Source organism: Scyliorhinus torazame, chromosome 9 (genome assembly GCF_047496885.1).
Source record: "Scyliorhinus torazame isolate Kashiwa2021f chromosome 9, sScyTor2.1, whole genome shotgun sequence".
Classification (NCBI taxonomy): Eukaryota; Metazoa; Chordata; class Chondrichthyes; order Carcharhiniformes; family Scyliorhinidae; genus Scyliorhinus; species Scyliorhinus torazame.
The window spans coordinates 124222117-124248601 of NC_092715.1; the positions used below are offsets into that span (position 1 = coordinate 124222117).

General features: G+C 41.5%; 1 protein-coding gene across 1 annotated transcript; it reads right to left on the reverse strand.

Annotated features, from left to right (window-relative positions):
• Positions 1–15342: 15342 nt before the first annotated feature.
• On the reverse strand, positions 15343–26133 carry LOC140429463 (transmembrane emp24 domain-containing protein 7). Its single transcript, XM_072516487.1, has 3 exons — positions 25798–26133; positions 22989–23234; positions 15343–18973 (listed from the first exon to the last, which is right to left on the reverse strand). The coding sequence occupies exons 1-3, from the start codon at positions 25948–25950 to the stop codon at positions 18737–18739; spliced, it is 636 nt and encodes a 211-aa protein (XP_072372588.1). The 5' UTR covers positions 25951–26133; the 3' UTR covers positions 15343–18736.
• Between the last annotated feature and the right edge of the window lie 352 nt (positions 26134–26485).

The following is a 26485-nucleotide window of genomic DNA, read 5'->3' on the forward strand; positions in this document are numbered from 1 at the left end:
CAGAAACATCAATTACATTTTTTTTCTTTGGACCCACGGCGAAGAATCACTGAAACGACTACACAATTACATCAATAAGTTCCATCCCACCATCAGACTCACCATGGACTACTCTCCAAAATCGGTTGCATTCTTGGACACACTCGTCTCCATCAAGGACGGTCACCTCAGCACTTCGCTTTACCGCAAACCCACGGATAACCTCATGATGCTCCACTTCTCCAGCTTCCACCCTAAACACATTAAAGAAGCCATCCCCAATGGACAAGCTCTTCATATACACAGGATCTACTCAGACGAGGAGAAGAATAACAGACATCTACAGACGCTGAAAGATGCCCTCGTACGAACGGGATCTGGCGCTTGACTCATCGATCGACAGTTCCAATGCGCCACAGCAAAATATCGCACTGACCTCCTAAGACAAACACGGGACACAACCGACAGATTACCCTTGGTTGACCAGTACTTCGCCGGAGCAGAGAAACTATGACATCTTCTTCGCAGCCTTCAAGACATCAAGGGGCTGGTTTAGCACATTGGGCTAAACAGCTGGCTTGTAATGCAGAACAAGGCCAGCAGCACAGGTTCAATTCCCGTACCGGTCTCCATGAATAGGCGCCGGAATGTGGCGACTAGGGGCTTTTCACAGTAACTTCATTGAAGCCTACTTGTGACAATAAGCGATTATTAGGGGCTGGATTAGCTCACAGGGGCTGGTTTAGCTCACTGGGCTAAATCGCTGGCTTTTAAAGCAGACCAAGGCAGGCCAGCAGCATGGTTCAATTCCCGTACCAGCCTCCCCGAACAGGCACCGGAATGTGGCGACTAGGGGCTTTTCACAGTAGCCTCATTGAAGCCTACTCGTGACAATAAGTGATTTTCATTTCATTTCATCGATGAAGATGAACATCTTGCCAAGGTCATCCCCACACCCCCACTACTTGCCTTCCAAACACTAACAGACCATTGTTTGCGGCAAATTACCCAGCCTTCAGAACAGTGACCAGGCCACCACACAACCCGGCCATGGCAATCTCTGCAAGACATGCCAGATCATCGACATGGGTACCACCATTACACGTGAGAACACCACCCACCAGGTACGTGGTACACACTCGTGTGACTCGGCCAACGTTGTCTACCTCATACGCTGCAGGAAAGGATGTCCCGAAGCGTGGTACATTGGCGAGATCATGCAGATGCTGTGACAACGGATGAACGGACATCGCGCGACAATCGCCAGGCAGGAATTATCCCTTCCAGTCAGGGAACACTTCAGCAGTCAAGGGCATTCAGCCTCTGATCTCCAGGTAAGCATTCTCAAAGGCGGCCTTCAGGATATGCAACAATGCAAAATCGCTGAGCAGAAACTTATAGCCAGGTTCCACACACATTAGTACGGCCTCAACCGGGAGCTTGGATTCATGTTGCATTACATTCATCCCCACCATCTGGCCTGGGCTTGCGAAATCCTACCAACTGTCCTGGCTTGAAACAATTCACACCTCTTTAACCTGGGGTTACCCCTATCTCTGGATCTGTAAAGACTTAACTACCCGCAAATGCTCACATTCAAAGCATTGTCTTGCATCTTTGACTTTGTCTATATATAGAGGTATGAACATACCTCTTCATTCACCTGAGGAAGGAGCAGTGCTCTGAAAGCTAGTGATTTGAAACAAACCTGTTAGATTTTAACCTGATGTTGTAAGACTTCTTACTGTGCTCACCCCAGTCCAACGCCGACATCTCCACATTGTAGCTGTATCTTGAATTATGGGCCTTGGCCCATCATCTAGCTTGCTTAATTCTTTAAAAATATTCGGTTGTTCCTTTCACTCCTCCCTAATGCAGACACTTACACCACCATCTGCTGCAAATAGTGAAGGCAGAGTAAGTCAGATGTGGCAGTTTCTAAACTCTGAAATTGTATTACAATTTTAAATACCATTAAGTATCATTTGAGAATTCCAGTGACCAAAAATATTGTTGTTTCAGAGAATGAGTGAGACACAAGCATACTGTTTATAGTTCCTTAAACATTTTGTGATCTCAATTATAATTTCAGTGCAACACAGCAACGTTCAACAGTCCAGTGATACATTCTTTGAGTGACTCTGACCTACTTGGAGCCATTACTCTGGAGATTATTCTAATTATACTGAAAGTATATCAGACGGCTAGCGGCATCTGCAGTATTCTGTGTCCGTGGAGTTTTCAATAAGACATTTTTGAAAGTTAATAATCTCTTTAGCATGTTCTATTGATAGCATAAATTATGTCCAAAAATAATAGACAGTGATTGAAAATAAACTAAACCAATTCCTCGACGGCTCAGCGTGACTCTTGCTGAGTTTTTGTTTTTCAATGGAATGTATTTTTGATGAACATTTTGAATTGTTTTTTCACATGTTTCCTGCTGTTAATTTACCTCTATTCCTTTCAGTCTATTTATTCAATTGACCCTTACCAATTCTCCCCTCATACCTATGTAAATAGCTCTGTTTATGTTTAAGATTTTTGTTCCTGATTGGAATATGTCACTTTCAAACTTAACACAGAATTGAATGTATTATGATCACTATTTTCCAGTGCACCTTTTACTATGTCATTACTAATTAACCCTGCTTCATTTGGCAATACAAGATCCAAGGTAGCTTTATCCCTAATTGATTGCATAACATATCGCTCCAAGAAATTGTCATGAAAACATTCCACAAACGCATCTTCTAGACCACTGCAATCAATTTGATTGTCCTGATCTGTATGAAGATTAAAGTCCTCCACAATTATTACATTCCCTTTGTTACAAGCTCCAATAATTTCTTGTTTGATCTCTGCCCCACAGTACAGCTATTAGGAAGCCTGTAAACCTTCCACCAGTGTTTCCTGGCTCTTGCTATTCATAATTTCTGCTCATACTGATTCTACTTCATGATCTTTTGAGGCCAGATATTTTCTCACTAATGTCTTTATGTCATTCTTTACTGTCATGGCTACTCCTCTTTTGCCATTCTGTTTGTCTTTCAGAAATATTGTGTACCTTGATCACCTTGTAACCATGCCTCTATAATGATTAGATCTAAATCATTTACTTCTATTTGTGCCACCAGTTCATCTATCTTATTGCAGATGATTCCTGTATTCAGATAAAGAATCTTTAATTTTTTTACTTCTACTCCCTGCAATGACCTTATTTGCTGATGTACAATTTTTGTTAAACTCTCTGATTTCCTGTCCCACTCTGCTTGACTTTACCCACATCGCTATATTGTTCCAATGCCTCAACTTTTCTCTTTGCGTGTCTAAATTTCCCTTCATCTGAACCCTCTCCTCCAGCCCTTTAGTTTAAAGCCCTGTCCACAGCCCTCGTTGCATGACTGACCAGGACACTGGGCCTCCTGGAAAGCTGGAAGTAACTTGGACTTGATCTTGCAATGCTATATATCTGCCAGAAGTGCCGTGCAACAACAAAAACAGTTGTATTAGCTGTTTCGCTTGCATTAGTTAGCTAATGTGAAAGTACCTTTTTTTTTAGTTCAATGTAGGTTGCCTTTTAAGTAATGTTTGATGCCAATTTTAGTTTTTTGTTACAGTACCAGTCTTAAAACGTGATATTTTGTCCTTCAGTTATTTCTGTCAGTCATTTGTGAATTCATCTCGTTAAAAAAAATTAGCGATCTCTACAGGCATCATAACAAAATGTATTGCTGTTGTAGTTTCCAATTAGCTGTGGTAATAACTCTAATATATAACATTACAATGCTTTATTAAGCATCTAATTTTCTTTGCCCTCTCCAGCAACTATTAGAGAGCTCATGTAGGAATGCAGCAAGAAATACAGCAACTGGAAACAATTATTTTTAAGTGTTATATGTATGGACCCCTCTCTCTTTGATAACTTGCATAGATTCAGTAATATTTGCTCCTGGCCATAACATATGATTGCACCACCTAAAATTAAAAGTAAATAAATATGATCTCATTTTTTTAAACAAATTTAGCTTTGACATTTAATATCTTTACACAAGGTAGGATGGGTTTGAAGTCACAGCTTATTGATATATAGAGCATATATTTGTGGTGATATGCCTGTGAATAATATTGTACATAGTTAGCAGTGCAACCTCCGACCAGCTGGTGGCGTCGAACATCAGTCATGTGACATCCGATTCTCACCAATTGGTAGTAAGGCGTACACAGGACAATCGCACATAGAGTAGTTCCAGGAGAGTTCACGAAACTCAAATAGTATCCTAGTCTGCATAGCATTGTTTGTTATCTTTCCATGTGTTAATCAATAAATCATCATTCTAGTTAAGTCACCAGCAGTTGTGTGTGTATCATTGTAATGGCAAGGTCACAGAACACAACAATAGTTTGTTCAGATATTTGCTATGCTGCAAAATCCTACTTATTTAAAACACTCATCACTGAACATGTCATCAACATAATTCTCAGATCTAGCTTCACTATATTCAGTTGACAAACAGGTGTTGCTACAAATATAGAAACAGTAAGAAAAAATTGATCCATCCGGAGAGGTAAAAAAGACAGCCAAATGTATTCTTGTTTTTTGAGGTTATGGTTGCGGGTGGAACATTTTGCTCCAGTAACTTTAATTTTCTCCAACCAAGAAGAGGAGTTGGTTTCAAATCCAGTCTCTGGCAGTTATTTATTATCTGTATCAAGCTGGCACAGGGCATAATTCACATCTATTCAGACACATGCGTTCTGATTGCAACCTCAATCATCAGTCAATCTCCCATCGATAATGATTGAAAAACTGTTGAGTACTCGAACCCATATCTGGAAACGAAAGACAAATCTATTCCATTAAATCATTTGAAAAGTTCTATTTCTACAAAGGTCAAATTTAAATCAAAACAACTACAGAGTATATAGGTGAACTTTCAATTTTAATGAAAGCTTAAGAAACACTAATATCATATGGCAACTGCACTTCTTGGGCACAGTCTGACTGCTGCTTCGAGCAGTATAATCCCCACAATAAAATGTCAGTTGTGGGGGAAATGGTAGAGAGGTAGATGATCAGCCATGATCTGTTTGAATGGTCTACTCCTATCCCTATTTTCTATGTTCTTATGACAAGATGCATTCTTTTCTGCAAACATATCGTTTGAACTGACTCTTAGTTCTCTGGAGGGCCACCTTGGTTCCGTAATAAAAATTTAAGGTTCAGCCATGTCTTACAACCTGCGTATGTTACATTCAGTTAACATATCAAATGAAAAATGCAGCAAATCATTGGTATGTTCAAATGAGACCGTTTGTTTAGATTAGGGTAGGGCAGTATAATGGCACAGTGGTTAGCATTGCTGCCTTATGACGCTGAGGACCCAGGTTCGATCCCAGCCCTGGGTCACAGTCCGTGTGGAGTTTTCACATTCTCCCCGTGTCTGCGTAGGTCTCTCCCCCACAAAAAGATGCGTAGGGTAGGTGGATTGGCCATGCTAAATTGTCCCTTAATTGAGAAAAAAGTGGATAAATTTAGAGAGAAAAAATAGATGAGGGTAAAAATCCCATGCGGTTTTTTCAAAGAACCATGGACATTTTCAGCATTGAAGAAAGTGTATTGTGATAATCGTGCAGCCGTACGGAGTAAGGGTCATGCGGTCTGAACAACCAATCAACCACCGAATGTGTGGAATCTCTCGAAGAGAAAGAATTCTCCAAGTTAGAAAGGGTGTACTATGAACTAGCCTGAAGCATGCAGCTAATGAAGCAACGTGCAAATGAAGTTAATTTGTTCAACCCAAGAAGCCTCCAGTAGCACATCTTCATTCACCTGAGGAAGGAGCAGTCCTCCGAAAGCTAGTGATTTGAAACAAACCTGTTGGACTTTAACCTGGTGTTGTAAGACTCTGGGCTCACCCCAGTCCAACACCGCCATCTCCACATCAGATCTTCAAAGGTATTAACCATTACGTCTGCCTGTTTTTGCCAGCTGTCGTTGGGTTATCAAGCAATCTGCTAACTTCCAACCCTCTTCTACTCCCTTACCACAATTGAATGTTCCATGCATGTATCATGCATGCAATTCATTCACCAAGCTTTCACATTTGATATTTAAAAAGATCCAATGACAAAACTAATAATTCAAATATTGGTACTAATTTGTGCGATGATTCAATGAAGTGTTTGACAACAGTTTAGAAGTATTAAAGGATTAATTATTTTTATTCAGTCTTGGGATGCTAAGCCAGCATTCATTACCCATCCCTAATTACCTTAGAGAAGCTTGCAATGAGCTGCCTTGCAGGGACCTCTTGTTACACAGGCTTAAGTTTGGGTCAGGGACCCGGTGATTTGGTTTTGGTACCAGGGATTTTTGAACATTTTGTTGCCAGGGGCACAGTATGCTGACGTTATGGGACAGAGTTTAGACAAAACGGGGCAATTCTTCTTTGCTTTTTATGTTTTCTGAGACCCCTTCTCAAGAAGGTAATTTCCGAAGATTATCTGCTGCACTGAACATTAAATTGGGTAAAGGTATTTGGACACTAGGTGGCACATGGAACTTGGAGAATGCAGGTTCCAAATAGAAATCTTTAATTTCAGAGTGGAAAAAGCAGTCCACTAAACACCATGAACAATCACTATTAATGAGTTGGAGAGATAACGCCCGCAGAAAAGGGATTGATGATTGTGTGGACGGTAAATCAAAAAATTGGGAGACTTTAAAATTGGAATGTGAGCTTTGGGATAGGAAGCATCATGACACTAAACAACAAAGCGTCAATAAGAAATCTCCACCCAATAGGCAGGTAGGGCTAGCCCATGAGATTAAACAACAGGTGGATCCTCCCAGTTGCCCTGGCATGCCGATATTTCCCTATTCAGGCTCTTCTTGATTTATCCAGCACTGAAACGGGCTCTCCGTATGCCCGTTGACATCGCCAAACTCCTTGAATGTACCCCCACTTCTAAGGACGATGGTCCAGAATTTTTTGACCGTTTTTGTGGCGTGTACACTCTTTACTCCGGAGACATTGCTTTCAATGCAGGCACACAGTCTCCCCAACTTACTGCACTATTATTGCAGGTTTTGCCTGACCGCGTAGCATCCAGTATTAAAACTATTAACATGGACTGGTCTGACAATTCTAAACCTCAAATGAAACGAGCTGTGTCTTATTATTGGAGCAACGGCCGCAACCGTGAGACCTGTTATAAAGACACTATGCCTAGAATTAAATCCGAATTCGGCCAATGTCCCTCTTAAAGAAGAGCTCCTAAAGGTCAAAACTCTCAGACAGATTCACGTTACTATCGCCCAGATTGCACGGACCCTCCTGAATTTGGTTACCGCTCACAGGCTCCTTACCCCTTCACTCCACACATGGAGGATTTTGACGGCGCTCCTCCGCGTCGTCCTCCTGCCAAATATGTCACTTGCTTCAACTATCAATGGACAGGGCACTACGCTAAGGATTGTCCAGCACCCTGACGACAAGGTAGATTTCAGCCCTGTCGGCAGACACCCTTCACTGCCTCTAACCCCTATTGACTAGCCTGATCGAACTTTCCGGTGTTTTCAGCGGACCACTTTGACGAGCCCACGGCTATGATTTACATAGAAGGCGTGCCTATCCGCTTCTTGATTGACACTGGCGCGACTAATTCTACTTTAGACTGGACATTAATTCAGAAGCATAATTTCCCCTCTGATAAGCATGTGGAACTTGCTGGTTTCATGGGGGAAGGTGCTGTTTATCCACTTACGAAGCCGCTCTCTGTTCAATTTGAGGGCCGGAATGTTGTATCCCTTTCACGGTTACCCGGGTCCTCGGTGTCAACCTGGCCGGACGTGATTTTCTGTGTCCCTTGCAGGTGGAAATTGTTTGCCTTGATAACGGCATTACAATATCAGCCCTCCCGCAGGCCCAGCTTCAAAATTTTCCCCTTTTCACTACTCCAGTGGTGGTCGGTTAATTTTGATCCCTCCCACTTTTCATCTCCTTTAGATATTCCTGATCCACATGTGACTTTTTGCTACGATCATACGGGATGCTCGACTAAATTGGAGAGCATTTAGCAAGAGGCCCTCCGGTTCTCTACAATCCTTTTCCTTTGTTGGCCTCGCTGAGGGGAAAGAAGGTTCCCAGTGGGGCTAATCAGGCTCTAAATCAGGTACCTGCATTAAGAACGGAGAGCATGCCAGAGATAACGGAGGTTCAAAATTTACAGAGGGACGCCTCTGATTCTGAGCGGGCACTATGGAAGTCAATGGGGTGTTCGCACTCCTTGACACGGGACCTCTGGCTTACTCCAGCTGGTCAAGTTTGTATTCCGAATTCTTTATTGCTGGTACTTATTGATTATTTGAATTCCTGTACCCATCTTGGCAAGAAGGGAATGGTACAGCTACTCCTGAAAACTTGATGGCACCCAGATTTGAATACAGCAGCGCAAACGTGGCTGGATCGATGCCTCATTTGCATGAAACATAATAAGGGTAAAGGCATTAAATGCCCTCCAGGAACTACTCCCTTGCCAGATAGCCCTTTTGCCTGTATACAGCTTGATTTTATTGAATTACCAAAAGTACAATGCTACAAATACTGTTTAGTAATAATCGATGTGTTTAGTAAATGGATTAAAGCCTTCCCCACCATGAATTGTACTGCACATACGGTGGTGAAGTTGTTGTTAACAAAAGTTATTCCTCGTTTTGGGGTACCCAAAATGGTGAGCTCAGACAATGGACCACATTTTGTGGCTTGGATCAATACTGAATTGTGCGAAGCACTCGTAATTAAACAGCAACTGCACTGCGCGTATCACCCGCAGGCAGCAGGAATTGTGGAAAGAGCCAACAGGACTTTAAAAGAAAAATTATCTAAATTGACTGAAGAAACTGGGTTACATTGGCTAAAGGTATTACTCTTGGCACTGTTTCACATGCAAGTGACTCCACATTCACGGACCGGACTGTCAGCTGCAGAGATAGTCAATGGTCAGCCAATGAGGACTCCCTGGGATGCCCATGAAAAGCCCCTGGAGGGAGTAGATCTCCATGTGATGGGGGAACAAATGCAGTACTATTTAAAGCAATTAACACTTTCTCTGAAGTTTCTCCACTCACAGGTGAAACAGGCACATCTCCCAGTGACGGGAGGGACAGCCATCCCTCGATATCCAGTGATCGAACTGGAGACTATGCATTAGTGAAGAACTGGGACAGAAATAAACTAGGACAATGCTGGAGCGGACCTTCCTTCGTACTGCTGACTACACAGACGTCCATCAAGCTTGAAGGACGTTCAAGTTGGATACATCTATCCAATTGCAAGAAGATAGTCTCCAACCCAGATGAGAACACAGGATGAAGATCTTCATTAGAATTTTTGGACTCTGGACTATTTAGCCTGAATGGCCACTCGGTAGTAAAAAACGAACTACCCGGGAACTGTATGCCAATACCTATTTATATATGTCACATCTTTGTGCTGAAAAATTTAATGTAAGCAAGTGTTGGGTTTGTACCCACATCCCCGTCCATTCGAGGGAAGGAATACCTCTCCAATCCCTCCCCTTTCATATCACAGAGAAAGTTAATGGATTTTACGACAAAATCAAACAGGGATCAGGGAAGATATGGAAATATGGAGATCTGCTGGCTATGACATGACTAAATTTTCGGCTTCGTATCAACCTGCTTATAATCATGCCTTAACCCCACCCTCCCTCACTGTCCACTTGAATAATGTTCAAGGTTCCATGTGTTTTAATAAATCAGGGAAAGGAAAGTTGATGGGGCAAAGTAGGTGCAACCTTACAGTTGACTGGCAAAGACCGGTACCCAGCATATCCAACCAGGGCATGTTTAACTGTGATTGGTCCAAAGTATAGAATATAACCTCTAACAGCTCATGGGGCCAGACATCCCCAATCCCCTGGATAACGTTAGCTGATGACTTTACGGCCTATAATGGAACCTATTTTATATGCGGCACTAAAGCATATCCGTGGCTCCCTATTGATTGGACAGGATCCTGCTTTTTGGGATATGGAGTAGCTCAAATGCGTCACCGACCTACCCTTAAGCACTCCCCCTCGCAAGCCAAAAGGACTATTACTAAAAGAGAACAGTTCTTCATGATGGCCTTTCCACTGTATGGAACGGGTAAGGCAGCCAATGAACTGATCCACATGGCCACAGCATTGGAACAACTGGCGAACATAAGAACTAGGAGCAGGAGTAGGCCATCTGGCCCCTCGAGCCTGCTCCACCATTCAATGAGATCATGGCTGATCTTTTGTGGACTCAGCTCCACTTTCCAGCCCGAACACCATAACCCTTAATCCCTTTATTCTTCAAAAAACTATCTATCTTTATCTTAAAAACATTTAATGAAGGAGCCTCTACTGCTTCACTGGGCAAGGAATTCCATAGATTCACAACCCTTTGGGTGAAGAAGTTCCTCCTAAACTCAGTCCTAAATCTACTTCCCCTTATTTTGAGGCTATGCCCCCTAGTTCTGTTTTCACCAGCCAGTGGAAACAACCTGCCCGCATCTATCCTATCTATTCCCTTCATAATCTTATATGTTTCTATAAGATCCCCCCTCATCCTTCTAAATTCCAACGAGTACAGTCCCAGTCTACTCAACCTCTCCTCGTAATCCAACCCCTTCAGCTCTGGGATTAACCTAGTGAATCTCCTCTGCACACCCTCCAGTGCCAGTACATCCTTTCTCAAGTAAGGAGACCAAAACTGAACACAATACTCCAGGTGTGGCCTCACTAACACCTTATACAATTGCAGCATAACCTCCCTAGTCTTAAACTCCATCCCTCTAGCAATGAAGGACAAAATTCCATTTGCCTTCTTAATCACCTGTTGCACCTGAAAACCAACTTTCTGCGACTCATGCACTAGCACACCCAGGTCTCTCTGCACAGCAGCATGTTTTAATATTTTATCATTTAAATAATAATCCCTTTTGCTGTTATTCCTACCAAAATGGATAACCTCACATTTGTCAACATTGTATTCCATCTGCCAGACCCTAGCCCATTCACTTAGCCTATCCAAATCCCTCTGCAGACTTCCAGTATCCTCTGCACTTTTTGCTTTACCACTTATCTTAGTGTCGTCTGCAAACCTGGACACATTGCCCTTGGTCCCCAACTCCAAATCATCTATGTAAATTGTGAACAGTTGTGGGCCCAACACTGATCCCTGAGGGACACCACTAGCTACTGATTGCCAACCAGAGAAACACCCATTAATCCCCACTCTTTGCTTTCTATTAATTAACCAATCCTCTATCCATGCTACTACTTTCCCCTTAATGCCATGCATCTTTATCTTATGCAACAACCTTTTGTGTGGCACCTTGTCAAAGGCTTTCTGGAAATCCAGATATACCACATCCATTGGCTCCCCGTTATCTACCGCACTGTTAATGTCCTCACAAAATTCCACTAAATTAGTTAGGCACGATCTACCCTTTATGAACCCATGCTGCACCTGCCCAATGGGACAATTTCCATCCAGATGCCTCGCTATTTCTTCCTTGATGATAGATTCCAGCATCTTCCCTACTACCGAAGTTAAGCTCACTGGCCTATAATTACCCACTTTCTGCCTACCTCCTTTTTTAAACAGTGGTGTCACGTTTGCTAATTTCCAATCCGCCGGGACCACCCCAGAGTCTAGTGAATTTTGGTAAATTAATGTAACGGCAACAGAAGCCAGGGAAACTGGACAGGCACTGGCCGAGGTCTCAGCTGAGCTAGTGGCTGTCCGGACCGTGGCATTACAAAATTGACTGGCTTTGGATTATCTGTGAGCCACGCAGGGAGGAACGTGCGCTATTGTAGGTCAAGCGTGCTGTACTTATATTCCAGATGGCTCTGAAAATATCACCAACCTGGCCGACCATATTGAGACAGGCTGATCAAATTCAAGAGATTGGCAGTGAATCTCATGACTATAACCCGCCGGGTTGGCTAGGATGGTTGGGTCACGGATTATTTGATTGGATCTTTAAGGCCTTCATTCTACTATTAATGCTACTAGGGATAGGATTGCTTGGTTGCTTGTGTAAATGCATTTCCAATCGAGTCATGGATATCCCGATTTAACTAGTTGTCATGATATGACAAAAGGAGGGAATGTGATGTTGTACGAATTAAGTAATGGCATGAAAAACTGGTCAACTGTTTGGTACAATGTAAGGAATGCTGACCTAACCATTCCAGATCCCTGTAGGACCAATAAGGCTGCCTCCGCATAACCTAAAGCATGAATAAGATCAGAGGTCAAGCTATTCCAAAATGCCGGACCTCTGTAATTTCTGATAAGGCTAACTCATCATAACCCAGGGCGGTATAAGACAAGATAAGGAATAGATGAGTCTCCTCCGATCTTTTAATGTTCTATCAAAGGACAAGATAATGGTGTGAGGGATGAGACAAAGAGTACGAGAAGATTAACAGGTCAGCAGGTTTATAACATTGCTTCCGTTTCTACTTCCGATCGAATTCCTGACTAAGCTGTAGTCACGCAATCTTGATAATGATAATGTATAAATACTGAGCTGATTCTCTGTGAAAGCGTGGACTTGGGAAGGAATCAGCAGTGGTACTAACTGCTCTCTGACCTCAAGTTTCAGCCATCACTGCATGCAGTCTTTTCGTAAATAAAGCCTTGTTATTTTGCTTTAACGAGCGTTGTTGAATCTTTCTACTACAGTTCAGAAGCAGGAAATTATTGACTTCAACACTTGAATCGCTGCAGTACATGTTGTATAGGTACACCCGCTGTTCTGTTGAGGAGTTCCAAGATTTTGACTCAGCGACAGTGCAGAAATGGCAAATATTTCCAGTCAGGATGATGAGTGGCTTGGAGAACCTCCAAGTGGTGGTGTTCCTATGTGTCGATTGTATCAAATTCTCTTTTGTTGTATCTTTCCTATCCACAAACTAACATTGCTTTACATAATACAGTAAATGGCAGAACCTTTAGTATTGACAGGCAGCGAGGTCTAGGCGTACAAGTCCACAGAAAGTGCCAATGCAGGTTGATAAAGTAATAAAGACGGCATACGGCTTGCCTTCATTTTTCAGGGCATCGAGTATAAAAATTGGCAAGTCACGCTGCAGCGATCCAGAACCTTAGTTAGGCGACATTTGGAATGCTGCATACAATTCTGGTTGCCACACTACCAAAGGATGTGGATGCTTTGGAAAGAATAAGGTAGCATGGTAGCATAGTGGTTAGCACTATGGCATCACAGCACAGGATCCCAGGTTCAATTCCCGACTTGGTCACTGTCTATGCGGACTCTACACATTCTCCCAGTGTGTGCGTGGGTTTCCTTCGGGTGCTCCGGTTTCCTCCAAGTCCCAAAAGATGTGCTGATAGGTGAATTCGACATTCTGAATTCTCCCTCCGTGTACCCGAACAGGCACCGGTATGTGGCGACTAGGGGCTTTTCACAGTAACTTCATTGCAGTGTTAATGTAAACCTACTTGTGACAATAAAGGTCATTAAAAAAAAGGATAGATGAGGTTTACCAGTATCTTACCTGGTTTGGGGGGGGGGGGGGGGGGGGGTGGTATTAGCTACGAGGAGAGGTTGGATAATCCACTCGGATTGTTTTCATTGGAAGGATGGAGGTTGAGGGAGGACCTGATAGAGGCCTAAAAATTACGAGTGACATGGACAGAGTGCCTAGTCAGACGCTTTTCCCCAGGGTGGAAAAGTCAATTATTAGGGGGATTGTTTAAAAGAGATGTGCAAAGCAAGTTTTTTTTTTTACATTGAGGGTAGGGAGTGCCTGGAACACGCTGCTGGGGGAGGTGGTGGACGCAGATACGATAGAGATGTTCAAGAGTTTTCTTGACGAATACATGAATAGGATGGGAAGAGGATACAACCCCAGAAGTGCAGAAGATTTTAGTTTAGACAGGCATCAAGATCGGCACAGGTTTGAGGGCCAAAGGGCCTGTTCCTGTGCTGTACGGTTCTTTATTCATGTATGTTAGGTAACACTTCAATTTAATTGCCGTTTATGGGAGCTTGCCATGCTGGTGCATTTACTACATTACAGCAGTGTTGATACTGTAAAGTGCTATTGAAAGGTGCTAAATATAGGTCTTTCTTAATATTACTTCTGCTATTTTACCATCTCCTATTCTCCATGTAAGCACTTTATTTTTTATTGTGTGGTTTTAATTCTACTGCCTTCTTCTTGGTGTCACCCTGTTAAGTACATGATGTATTATGCTTAATATAATTGCTCAGTTAAAAAGATTTGGTTTGTTCTAGTAACAATTCAAATAGGAGCTACAACTGAATTCCTCATGCCATTTATTTCCCACTAGTTGATCCCCTGTAGCAATGCTCATGGTTTGGCTCCAGCTGGAGCAGCTAATTTATACTCCAGTGGCAATGAAGTCAAGGCAGTCCTGACAAATGAAGGTTAAAATGCTTGGCTCTTTGTTCCCACCAATCATCCGTAGTCCTATTTTTCAAGCAACTAAATTCCCTTTTAAATTAACTTCTCCATACTGTTTCAATAGCTTATGGTTAAAAAAACTGCCACTTGCTCTTTCTACTGAGACAACAAACATATTTGCAGCAGTTTCCCTTTGCCATACTGTCCTGAAATGTAACCAAACTCGCTACCAGATGAAACAAAATGTAGAACAAACATATTTGCAGCAGTTTCCCTTTGCAATACTGTCCTGAAATGTAACCAAACTCGCTACCAGATGAAACAAAATGTAGAACCACCTCAAATAAAAGTGGATCTACGATTTAAATATTAAGATTATGGAATATTAATATATATGTTACCGAGTGCTTGTGACGAAGAGCTCACTTTATAAATGTGTGTCTATTTTGGATTGGAAGAGAGATTCTCCATTGTTTTTTTATGTCAAGCTGGCCCAGGTACCGTATCATCATTGACAGGCAAACAGATGTAATCCTAGGGTGCTTCTTCACTTGGGTTCCTGAGCAGTCAAATAGCAAGAGCATCTGACCACCCACTTTTGAAAGCATCTATCATTATTCTCTAGTCACCGACATCCAGGGAATGGTAGCAGTATTCAAATACCAGTTCACAATCATATGTTTCTGTCTGACTGAAGACATCAGGTCAAAATCTAATCCAAAACGTTAAAACTAAATCTGATACTATATTCCAATGTTATATAATTTTAACTTTCGCATACTGAACATTTTGTGCATGGGCTATTTGAAATGTTTACATTTCTCATCTGGGTACAAGCTAGTTGGTTAGTAAAGAGACAACTATTTTTACTACTTTTGAAATTAGATCAGTTTTGAAAGGAAATAAGTTGACGAAGCAAATCTATTTAATAACCTGCCAGATTTGCACAATATTAAATTGAATACAGTGGAGAACAAAGCAGTTTTCAAATAGAAGTACAAAAATCATGTTGCCATACAAACTATGTTCAAGTGCAATTAATCTTTGCTCTGCCACATCAAAATGTATCCAATTTAAAAGATTTCTCTATATTAAAAAGGAACCCTCCATAAGTACATCAATTAACATTTTAGCGATAGAAATTAACTCATTTTAACCATATACAGATGACTTATGAAAGCAAAAGTTTCTCCAACTTCCTGTACAATAATTTTTCTAAAGATTGATGCTGATGCTTGATCCATGCAAGTAAAGGCAATAAAACAAAACAAAAAGATAATAAACACCAGTTTGACAGACCGAGCGGTGATCGTATTATTGAGATATGATACGAATGGACAAACGACAACAGAATACCAGAAATTATAAACTGCCAATTTGTTTCTTTACTAGTTTAAAACAAGCATACTTCGGTACCAACAAATTTGGGTACGTGTAGTATTATCTTTATTTAAAATGTTGCCAGAAAATTGTATAGAGGTACATTTGATTTGTTTTTTGCTGACTGATTATTGCATGGCAGATACTACACTTATTTTCAAAGGTTATCTGTTATGGAGAATGGTTCAGTGTATCATTCCAAGTACATAATTGTAATTAAAAAGTTACAAGAACGTTGAAAACAGTGCACGTGTTTTGTAGGATTTATTCTCCTTGACCGAAGGGAAGACCTTGAGTTGGGGGTATGGACTATATTAATGTAATTGTAGTATTGTCCAAGCAAATGACGAGTTAATAAATTATAACAAATCCATTATCCAACACAATTACTCTGAATTTATGCATCAACAGAAGACATCCTACTTCCATCCCCATGACACTGTCTGAGTGTGCTGCTGCCTGAGCTTATTTGCTCCCGAAACCCTCATCATCCACGCCTTTGTTACCTCTAGACTTCACTATATCAATGTTGTCCTGGGTGGCCTTCCATCTTCCATAACTCCACTGGTTGGATGCTAACATGCAGAAACCTGTTGACCCTCCACCCATCCTCAGCAATGCTTAGATTTTAAAACTCTCATCCTAATCCATGGCCTCAACCCTCCCCATATATGTAATCTTGAGCCCTACAACCCTCAGATATCTGGACTTCAATTCTGGCATCTTGAGCAACCGAGATTGAATCACTGCACCATTTGCAGCCTTGATTTCAGCTGCCAAACTTCGAAGCTCAGGAAATTCCTCCCCCCACTACATCCTTTAAGACAGTGCTGAAAATCTACCTTGTCCAAGCTTATGGTCATCTACCCTAATATCTTTGCGGTGACTCGGTGTGAAATTTTATTTGACAACGCTCTTGTGAAGTTTTCCAACAAAGGCACTATATATAAATATAAGTTTGCTGTAGAATTTATTTTTGTCCACGATTTTCAATAAACGCTTGCCCTGAGATGTGACTCCCCGCTGCTGGCATATATCCACACACAATAACATATATTACTTCTATGTGTATCCAATATTTTTCAGAACTGAAATCAGATGCACAATTTATCATTTTTTATTGTCCAATTTAACAGACCTTGTATTTTACATTTCCTGATAACCTTACCAAAGCAGGTTTACATTTCAATGCCTGAAAACTGAATGAAACTGAATGAATAGGATCCATTAGTGGTTTAAGCTACAAGACATGATATAAACACAAAATGCACAATATGTATCCATACAATGTCTTGTATTTCAATAATTTATGCATTTGTAACAAAGCCTGTGTTTGCATTCATACAAAATAAAATTAAGCACTCATTGTTTCAGAATTTACAGTGCAATGTGAACATTTTTAATTAAATGAAACAAACTAGTTTTAAACACAAGAACTTATTCTTAAGTACACATTTTAAAGATACTATACTATTATTAGAAGTACTGATCAGGCTTGTAATTCTAGCAGATGTACTGCCATAACAGATCTTATAGTTGAGAAGTCAGCTTGCAGGATTTACACTATACAACAGGCATCCATTAGTGTACAAATCATTCAAACTGAGTACTAAAAACTGTGCAAGGCCAAACTTACGATTACTTAAGTGGGCAATTAATGTTAAATATAGGGGAATTTCTGGGGGGGAACAAATCATTAGCTGGACAGCATTAAAGCTACAAGTCTTAAACACAAAAGATCAACACAATGAAAATAGAACCCCAATTGTTTTCTGATTGAAATGGTTACCACTGACCTGCCAACAAAATTTGGAGTTTGTGAAACAGTGTCAATGCATTTATTTTTAACATCTGTTGATTACATTTAAAAAACAGATTTCTGCCCTTTCATTACAGAAACCAACAAGTTTTATAAAGGTTTAAACCCCAAGTAAAATATATCAGTTTCGCTCAGCCAATGTGAAAACATGCCATGGATAATTTGTTATCCCCATTACACTTCGAAGCAGAAAGAAATTTACACCCTGGCATATACAATAACCCCAAATTCCTCTTTTAATCCTCACTGGTTTGATTTACTCAACGCTCGGTAATTTCAAACAAGAAATAATGTATGCAAAACAAATAAGGTTTCACAAAACCAAAAAGACCAGAAAGTTTATTATAAAACAATATCTTGCCTTGAAAAGCACATTTTTCTAGGTTACCAACCTTTTAAAATAGTTGTTCCACTGTAATCATAAATGTATTAGAAAACCTTAAACTAAAGGGGTATTTAAAACAGGCAAAACATTTACACGATGTAACCTGGCTAAATTTATTCGGAAATACTGTCATGTTTGCACATCCAATGGAAAAGGTACAAAAATTGCTCCTGAATGCAAATAACTGTATGCTTAAGAATTGCCACAATATTTCTATTGTTACATCACTTTAACAAACCAAAATACAACATATGCCAATTCAGTGTGATTACTGCTGCTGCTTGTTCAAGAGAGGTCTCAAAACACCAGGATGCCTAACAAACTAATCAGTGAGTCAGGTTCATTGGGCTTTTAATTATTTTTGATGTCTTGAAAATACCCCAAGAACCATATTTTCATTGCTATGATTGCAAGGGATAAGATATACACTCATTGTTGTGTTTCAAAAGATGTGTGAACTAACAATCATTTAACCAAGAAAAATTAATTACCAATGGCTTTGCCCCCTAGTGGACAGAGTCCATAATGCAGATATTTGTTAGGCATCCAGTTCTAATAAAATTACAGTATCTCAATCTTTGAATATCTGATCTGCTGAATAGTTCAATAAGGATTTTAATCTTAACAGCTTTCCTGGACCTAATCTTCAAACAAACAAGTCACTGAACTGAAAACTATTAGGTACTGCTTAGACCTTGTGCCATGGCTACTCGTTATGAACCAACCCGTGTAGAAGTGGTTCTTTTGTCTGAGAAGAAACTCCGGAGGAGAACCACCTGGCCAAGACTCACAACCAACAAGATAAGAGCTTCTCCTATGGACCAAAAGGCAACCCTCGAGTTGAGGTCTTCAGCACGACTTCGGCCTTGTGCCTCCCTTAAACGGAAATGAGTTTGGTAATCGATCACAGACTTCATGGCTTCGTGCATTGTGACACAAGCTGACTCCATCTGTTTTTAAAAAAAGCAGGAAAGCATAAACAAATATAACAGAGATTGCAGAGCTTGGAAGTGCAAAGGGTCTTGGTGTCCTAGCTCATGAATCACAAAAGGATAGTATGCAGGCCAGCAATTAGGAAAGCCAATAGAATGCTATTATTTATTGATTACAAAAGTAGGAAGATTATGATTCAGTGGTATAAGGCATTGGTGAGATCACATCTCGAATATTGCGTACAGCAGTAATGGGCAACATAGGACAGTGGGCCCTCAAATCGGGCTTGTTCACCATACCCCATAAATAAGATGAAATACATTTAATATACGCCGAATAGTTCATAACCAGTTATAGAAAATGCTTAATCAGTCATGTATTAATCGAACTATCAGCGTCAAATGGTAAAAACAAAAGATATATTTACATTTTGGACATAGAGGGAGTGCTCTCACAGTCATTGTGTGCAATCAGCATGCACCTCACTTCACTTGCCCTCGCTTTACTTGGGTATCACTTTTAGTCGTCTGGTGTGAAATAAACTACATGGATGGAAATCAGCAGAATACGGCAACCCTGTGCATGGGCAACGGTCAACAAAATATCTTGTGGGCCACACTCAGAGCCAAAACAGGCCACAGGTTGCCCACCACTGAGTATAGCATTGGTTTCCTTATTTAACAAAAGATGTACATGCATTAGAAACAGTTCAGAGAAGGTTTACTAGAATATTACGAGACAGGGTGGGTTGTCAAATTTAGAAAGGTTGGAGAGGTTAGTTTGTATCCACTAGAGTTTAGGAGAATAAGAGGCGACATGATCAAATTCATCAAGATCCTGCCTGAGGGGTATTGGCAGGGTTGATGTGGAGAGGATGTTATCTCTTGTCGGAGAACCTGGAACTAGGAATTGGAATATCACGGTTTAAAAATAAGGGGTCACTCATTTAAGACAGATGAGGAGAATTGTTTTCTCTGGGACCACGAATCTTTGGAATTCTCTTCCACAAAAGGCAGTGGAAACAGAATCTTTGACTATTTTTAAGACAGAGCTAGATAGATTCTTGATTAACAAGGTGCTGAGGCAGAACAGGCTCAACAGGTTGAGTGGCCTACTCCTGCTCCTAATTCATGTTTGTAGGACCTATGCTAGCAAGCAAGATTACTTTTAATGCTTAATGACTTAAGTTTTGCACACATTACAGTTATTGCATGCAAAATCACTAATTGTCGAGGAAATGCTTTTTAAAAAATAAATTTAGAGTACCCAATTCATTTTTTCCAATTAAGGGGCAATTTAGCGTGGTCAATCCATCTACCCTACACATCTTTGGGTTGTGGGGGATGAAACCCACGCAAACACGGGGAGAATGTGCAGACTCCGCACGGACAGTGACCCAGAGCCGCGATCATACCTGAGACCTCGGCGGCGTGAGGCAGCAGTGCTAACCACTGCACCACCGTGCTGCCCCTAGGAAATGCTTTTAAGATGCTTGGGAGAATAAGGTTAAAAACATGTCTATTTTCGCAAGCCAAGAACTTAATTACTTTTGAAAATTTAACTGAACTGAAAATATTGCCAAATAAACAAATTCAAAGGATCACATGCTTATTGGTGAGATAATTCAAAATGTTCCAAAGCAGTTTTATTTTGAAACTACAAAGAACACAAGGGCCCGCACATTTAATAGGTTAGGAGCAAAGAGTATTGAGCAACATGGGAGTTTTAGCTTAATGGCTTATGTTTTGTGAATTGGGCAGAAAAAAAACAAGGAGATGGGGGGTGTTTACAGGTAGACTTTCTGGACCTGGAGGAAACACTCCTGTTCCTCTTGGCCTACAAGCAGCGCTCTTTAGCTCAACATCCTTCAGTGTGATTTAGACAAGTTGTGCGAGTGGGCAAATGAATGGCAGATGCAGTATAATTTGGTTAAATGCGAGGTTATCCACTTTTGTAGCAAAAAACAAGGCAGCAGATTATCTGAATGGCCATAAATTAGGATAGTGGAACAGGCAACGAGACCTGGGTGTCCTCGCAGGTAAGTATGCAGGTGCAGCAGGCAGCAAAGGCGGCAAATGGTATGCCGGCCTTCATTGCAAGAGGATTTGAGTACAGGAGCAGTGATGTCTTGCAGCAATTATACAGGGGCTTGGGGAGGCCACGCTTGGAACAGTGTATGCAGTTTTGGTCTCCTTATCCGAGGAAGGATGTTCTAGCTACAGAGGGAAAACAGCGAAGGTTTACCAGACTGATTCGTGGGATGGCAGGACTCGTACAAGGAGAGATTGAATCGATTAGGATTGTATTCACTGAAGTTCAGAAGAATGGGGGGGGTGGGGGATCTCATATAAACGTACAAAATTCTAACAGGACTGGACAGGGTAGATGCAGAAAGGATGTTCCCAATGGTGGGTATGTCCAGATCCAAGGATCACAGTCTGAGGATACGGGGTAGATTAGAAGAATTTTCTTCACTCAGAAAGGTCAGCCTGTAGAATTTATTACCACGGCACAGCAGCACAATGGTTAGCACTGTGGCTTCACAGCGCCAGGGACCCGGGTTCGATTCCCGGCTTAGGTCACTGTCTGTGCAGAGTCGGCACATTCACCACGTGTCTGTGTGGGTTTCCTCTGGTTTCTCCGTTTTCCTCCCATGAGTCCCGAAACACATGCTTGGTGAATTAGACATTCTGATAGAGCGGGTGTCGGTGTTAACACCATTGTGCGAAAAACACGGATTTGAGTCATGGGGGATAGATGGCACGCATAGAAAGTGGAGAGAAGAGGGCTGGTTTCGGTGAGGGATTTTGTACCTGGAAGAAGGGTTTGCCAGTTTTGAGGAACTGGAGGAGAGGGTAGAGCTCCCGAGAGGAAGTGAGTTTAGGTACCTGCAGGTAAGGAACTTTGCACGGAAAGTTTGTAAAGAGTTGCCGAGGTACACCCTGTTGGAGTGACTGCCGATTCCAGAGGTGGAAGGGGAGGGCACGATCGGAGACATATACGGGTGGCTGGGTGAGCAGGGAGGCGAGCAGGTGGTGTAGATTAAGGAGAAGTGGAAACCGAGAGGAGAGATAAACTGGGGAGTATGGAGTGAGGCACTATGAAGGGTAAATGCGACCACCTAGTGCGCAAGGATGAGCCTGATACAGTTTAAGGTGGTACACAGGGTACATATGACTCAGGCAAGAATGAATGGGTTTTTCCAGGGAGTGACAGACGAGTGTGCGAAGTGTGGGTGAGGACAAGCGAGTTCATATATTCTGGGTCTGTGAAACGTTGGGGAGATTTTGGGCGTGAGTGTTTGCGGCGCTAACAAGAATAGTGGGGGGTGAAGGTTGAGTCAGGCCCATCGATGACGATACTCGGGATATTGGAGAAGCCGGAGCTGATAGAAGGGGTGGGCTGGGGGCGATGTTGTAGCCTTCGCCTCTCTGATTGCCCGGCAAAGAATTCTGCTGGAGTGGCGGTCAGCAACGCTACCGAGGGTGGCAGCTTGTTTGGGGTCCTGTATGACTTTCTTTGATTGGTTGGAAAAGATTAAGTACAAATGAAGGGGTTCAGCGGAGGGCTTTGAGGCAAGGTAGGATGTTCGTGGCCATGTTTGAGGAGCTGTTGGTTGCGGGTTGAAAAAACGAAAAATGTGCACAAACTGTATAGTTGTGTGTTGGGGAGTTTGTTCCCCAAATTGTTTATGTTTTGTAACCTTTTATATACGTTTGGAATAAAATACATTCTATAAAAAAAAAGGCCAAAATTAGTATTGCTCGTTATGGAATGTTACATGCGAGGATGATGCATGAGTTATCTAACTTGATTTTAAAATTATTGCACTTGCATTTTGTAGTACGAGGTTGGCTGTCAAATCAAAATTCATTTTCATCACTAATAGTTAAATTTGGCAGTATTTTTGAACTTTATAACAGGTCAAATTGAAAGCAAATATGTGTGTTGCTAAATCTTAAAGACCATTACTCTACATTCCACCTGAAATGGAATCTATTAAAAATTTGCATGAATCCTATGCTCTGGTACCTGAGTCAGTGCCGAGACTCTGCTTTCATTGGGAAACAAAGGAGGGTCGTCTCCAACCTGGAAATCGAAATACACGGTTTTGTGTGTGAAGGTGGAAAACTCGTTGCTGAAACAGAACTTATAAGTTCCATTTTTAGCAGCTGTGAAGGTGAAACTGTCGTACTGTTTTTTCATCTCTTTGTACAAAACTGCACCATCAGCATCTTCCAACCGACAGTCCACATCATAATGACCACCCGTAATGACCTGTTAAACATACAAGAGTTTAAACAATTTACGATCTACAATATTCACATGTTTTAAACTAACAAAAAAAGTAAACACAAAATGCATCAAATTTTCACCTAAAAGAACTACAAAGAAAAGGTTTCACCAACTCATAGATCTCACTACCAGAACACATTTTTTTGTTGAGTCAGAAAATGATGGAAATATTCAGCAGGACAACCAGCATCCATCTGTGGAGAGGTAAACAGTGTTAATCCTTCTGATGGCACTAAAACATTAACTCTGCTTTTCTCCCTACAGACACTGCTTGACCGGAATGTTGCTAGCATTTTCTGTTTTAATTCTTAGATTTTCTGCACCAAGTGTTTTGCTTTTGTTTCAGTTAAATCAGGTTCGTGAGAGGAAGTTAGGGACCCATTCAATGCAAATACAAAATATATGTTTCAAGACAAATGATCCAATCTTGGCGGTATATGAAATTAAACATGAATTTTTGTACAATTACATTTTTCTTTGCATGCCACATTCTATACATTGTGCAAAATGTATTATACCAATGTGAAAAACCGTACGTGATTGCACTAATATTAGGTAACAATGTCAAATACAACATGTAATACACAAGTACAAATTATTGTAATGGGCTGTTAAGACTGAAAATTTATGAATTATGGTAAGTTTGAGCAATGGATCCATTGCACTTAATTAGGAATTGGATTTAGACATCCCAATATTTTTCAAGTATAATGTTTTCCCAATACAAAAATCATGTGTGCAGATCAATCTCATGCTTTATTGATAGTTTTCAGAAAATCTGCCTTATCTACAAGATGATCATATTAGGCTCTCAACTCCAGCTCTGTAAGAAAGTGTTGAATGTTGCACAAATCCATAGCATGCAGCTATAATCATGTTCCTTTACTTTTAGACTATTTACAGCATTGTCACATCATCAGCATCAGCTCAAAATGTGATTTTAAAAGCTATTCAATTCAACCACTGGTATCAAAATAAAATACCAAGCATTCAAAATTACACAAAGCATAGCTGAAAGGTTCATGAAAAGTAACTGATAAAAACGGAAATAAACTATCAGCAGTGGGTGTCTCAATGACATTATGGAAAAAGGGACAATGCAGATCACCACCACATTGGAAGCATCCCACCTCAAACAAGCCCTTCTTGTTCGGATAGAATTTTATTCCCAATTTTCTGTAAATTAACAAGGTTAACTATTGTCTAATTGCGTCCCCCACAATTAAGTTCTCTTGGAGATCAGAAACTACTTAATTTGAACTGATATGACTCTGATAACACAATAGTTAAAAGCAATAGCAATACACTATACTTGATTTCAGAAATGCAATTTTCCTATTAGATGCATCCAAGTGCTGTAGATTTGACCCTCCTTGTACAACAGCTTCTTCTCAGTGCTGCCAAGAACAAATAAGCCCCACATCGCAATTCACACATTTGACTGAGGAGCAGGAACAATTAGTATTTATGTAGTATTGTTAACATAGTAAAATGTCCTAAGCAGCATTATAAATAAAATGTGATTATGAACCTCATAGGGAGATATTAGCAAAGATGATCAGACGTCAGTTTTCAGGAGCATCTTAAAGCAGGAAAGAGGCAGACCGGTTTGGGGAGGAAATTTGAGAACTTAGGGCCCTGGCAGCTGAAGGCATAGCCACAAAAGGTGGAATGATTAAAACATAGAGAACAGAACAGCACAGAACAGGTCCTTCGGCCCTCGATGTTGTGCCGAGCCTTGTCCGAAACCATGATCAAGCTATCCCACTCCCTGTCATTCTGGTGTGCTCCATGTGCTTATCCAATAACCTCTTGAAAGTTCCTAAAGTGTCCAACTCCACTATCACAGCATTAGGATGTTCAGAATTCGAGAAGCAGACACCTTTAAGGTTTGTGGAGCTGGAGATGATTACAGGTGGTGGCCGCAGAATCACAAGATCATGGAGGTATTTGAAAACAAGGATAATGATTTTAAAATTGAAGCATTGCTTAACCAGGAGTCAATGTAGGTCAGTAAGCTTAGGGTGATGGGTAAACAGGACTTGTCAGAGTACAAGCAGCAGATCTTTGTTAGATGACCTGATGTTCAGATGATGGAACAGGAGAGGTTATGATTGCAGTGCAATAGTCCAGTTTGGAGGTAACCAAGGCATAGATGAGGATTCAGCAGCAGACAAGCTTAAGGCAGAAGCAGAGTCAGCCAGTGCTACAGAAATGGAAGCAGGTGCTTAAGTGATGGTGCAGGTGTGATTACAAGATCAACTCTGGTTCAAATGTCACCCGAGGTGGCAAATAATCAAATGCTCAGATATCAGTGGCACAAGAGCAGACACTTGCACTGTACCAGTTCCAGCAACTGTCACTATTACAATGAATACTGTGTACAAGGGAAAATGTCATCCCAGAGTATGTGAAATACGTGTCAAATGTTCATAGTGCATCCAGACACCACCTCCCCCCACCCTCCAAACACCTCGACTGCCCCCTTCCCCCACTCTATCCATCACATCCCCTTACCTCCACTACTCTCCCTCCAGGGCCTTACCTGGAACTCCAGTGTGCATTTGGTGCCTTGCACGATGTCCTCGTAGAAACATTGCTTGGCGTTGTCGGGTAACTCGAAGGTGAGCTCGGAGCCGCGGACGAGCGGCACCAGGAGCTGGGCCCACAGCAGCTGCAGCAACAGCCTGGCCCACATGTCGGCTCGGACTGGTCTTGCCTGCGGGGGGGTGTGGGAGGGAGGGAGTAGCGAGCCGGGCGGTGGGGGTGACTCGGGGAGCGGAGGCCGCCACCGACGCTCTCGGCAGACGGATGAGAAAGGTAAACCGGTGACTGCGGCTCGAGGTGCCCAAACTCCCGGATGTTGAGGCACAGGAACCAGACGTGGCAGCGCGGTTCTACCCGGATGTGTGACCTCTCACCCGCCCCCGAAAAGAAACAGCGCGCCGCCGCAGTCCTGCCCTCCCTCCAGCAGTCAGGGTGGGACAGAGGCAGCGGTGTGAATGTCAACCACACTGATGTTAACATTAGCTCATTTTGAAAAGTTGACATTTGGAAAGATAAACATACTTATTATATTTGTGAGAGTTTGAAATAAATAAATAAGAGACAAAGAATCCAGGGAAGGGATAGCAGAGACAATACTGCTCTTATTTAATAATTCATAAGAAAATGTATTTGTAATTCCTGTGTTTAAGGGTGTTAGAACATCTCCAGGAAATTATAGACCAGTG